The sequence below is a fragment of the Vollenhovia emeryi genome, unplaced genomic scaffold (assembly GCF_000949405.1).
Source record: "Vollenhovia emeryi isolate VEMERY1.0 unplaced genomic scaffold, V.emery_V1.0 DF945266.1, whole genome shotgun sequence".
In the NCBI taxonomy this organism is placed as follows: Eukaryota; Metazoa; Arthropoda; class Insecta; order Hymenoptera; family Formicidae; genus Vollenhovia; species Vollenhovia emeryi.
Window position 1 is genome coordinate 1 of NW_011961100.1, and position 2,228 is coordinate 2,228.

At 54.9% G+C, this 2,228-nt stretch overlaps 1 protein-coding gene across 1 annotated transcript; it reads left to right on the forward strand.

Annotated features, from left to right (window-relative positions):
- Positions 1 to 363: 363 nt before the first annotated feature.
- Positions 364 to 1,960, forward strand: LOC105561589. The gene is made up of 4 exons (XM_012011696.1): positions 364 to 440; positions 547 to 966; positions 1,046 to 1,186; positions 1,243 to 1,960. The coding sequence occupies exons 1-4, from the start codon at positions 364 to 366 to the stop codon at positions 1,958 to 1,960; spliced, it is 1,356 nt and encodes a 451-aa protein (XP_011867086.1).
- Positions 1,961 to 2,228: the final 268 nt, after the last annotated feature.

Genomic DNA, 2,228 nt, shown 5'->3' on the forward strand with positions numbered 1-2,228 from the left:
TTCTGCGGGGAGGAGTCCCCCCTCCCCCACACCAACGAGGGAGGGAGCGCACCGGCCCGCCCATCAAACAGCGGGCCGGTGCGGGGGGCGTCCAGAAGTAATGGCTCTGCCAAGTCCTGGGCGTCCCCCAAGTAAAGCACAGCGCAGTCCACCGTGTGGTTCTAGTGCGGTAAGCCCAGCGGTCGCAATGTCAGCGGCCGCACCCGATCGCCATTAGGGGGGCAGTCCCACATTACCCGGGCCACTTAATGTAAACTCCCTTCCCGGAGGGGGGCCCGGGCCCATAAAGGATTTCCACACGTAAAAAAAAGGCCTCACGACTGCTCAACTTCAAAACCACTCACTTTGGTGGACGGGACCACCATGGATACTCCTACCAGACTCATGGCCGGCGCAACCAGCACTCTCCGAAGAGTGGAGTGCAACGGAAGCTCGCCCAGGCATTTCGCTATTGACGGTTACGCCAAGGACTGATTATCAATGGGAACTCATCTACAGGTACTCAAGCCTCACTAAACTATTGAGGGTTACAGCTCTCTGTTTCAGATTCGTCTCACGGTTGAGAAAGGTCCACGACTCATTACCTGTTAGGTACATCTCTCCAGAGACCTTGGAGAAAGCGAGGCTCTTCTGGATTCAGGCAACTCAAGCAACGTACTTCTCTCACGAGCTCAAGGCGCTACAAGCCGACTCACCGTTGGCAAAGGCACACGCATTCAACCGATTAACTGCGTACATCGACGCTCAAGGAGTCATTCGCGTCGGCGGACGACTCGCTCACGCAGCTCTCTCACTCGACGCGACACATCCTGCAATATTGCCTCGTCACTCTCAGCTGTCGTCATTGATCATCGCTCACGCTCATCAATGGACTCTACATGGAGGCACGCAGCTTACGCTGTCGCACATCCGACAACAGTACTGGATTCTCGGCGGAAGGGCTCCTGTCAAGTTTCACATTCTGCGGTGTGTCACGTGTGCTCGGCAGAGGGGGATCCGTGCTCATCAACTGATGGGCCAACTAACCTTCTCTCGAGTTACGCAGGCACGACCGTTCACTCATACAGGTGTGGACTACGCAGGGCCACTCACCGTCAAGGCCTGGAAAGGGAGAGGTGCCAAAACCACTAAAGGCTGGATTTGCGTCTTCGTCTGCTTCTCAACCTCAGCAGTACACCTCTAGGCGGTCAGTTACTACTCATCCGAAGGGTTTATTGCCGCCTATCGACGCTTCTCATCCAGACGCGGCATTGCTCATACCGTACGCTCAGATTGCGGCACCAATTTCATCGGCGCGGATACAGCTCTCAAAAGGCTGTTTATCCAGCTCACTCAAGAACATCAGCGCATTTCTCAACTGCTCTCGCAAGACAACACCCGATGGGAATTCAATCCCCCAGCGACACCTCACATGGGAGGAAAATGGGAGGCCGTCGTAAAATCAACCAAGCATCGTTTACGGCACACCATTGGAGAAAGCGTGCTCACCTGTGAGAAGCTCTCCACATTGCTCACCCAAATTGAGGCAATTCTCAACTCGCGACCTCTCAAACCATTGAGTGACGACGCAGACGACATCTCAGCACTCACGCCAGGTCACTTCCTCGTCGGAAGTCCTCTCACCGCCATACCAGAGCCATCATTGACCTGGCAATCTCAAGACTCGCGATGGCAACTCATCCAGCAAGAAGCACAACATTTTTGGACACAATGGTCATCGCATTACCTACAACGTCAACAAGCCGTCTCAAAATGGCACCACAGGAACAACGAGATCAAGATCGGATCATTGGTGCTCATCACCGACGAGCGGCTACCACCATGCAAATGGCCGTTAGCCCGGATAATTGCCCTACATCCTGGGAAGGATGGCCTCGTGCGGGTGGTGACTTTGAAGACGGCCACTACCACTCTCATTCGACCAGTGATCAAGCTCTCCGTCCTGCCAATTTCATCATAAGATCAGGGATCATCAACTACGTTGCTGATGGCGGGCGGAATGTTCGAGATTCATTTTTGAATCTCGGTCAGTTCGTCACCGGCGTGATGGCAGCATCAGCCGGGTCAGATCGTGCAGCGCCGCATGAGCGCTGCTCGCGCATGCCCGATCGCGACACGAGGCGACGGCGCGACTTCACGTGCGTTACCGGCGCTTTTGGCTCATGGCAACCGTACGTAGTACACGCGTCTTGTAGTGCAAAAGATCTTCGAGTGCTCTTGTGGACCAT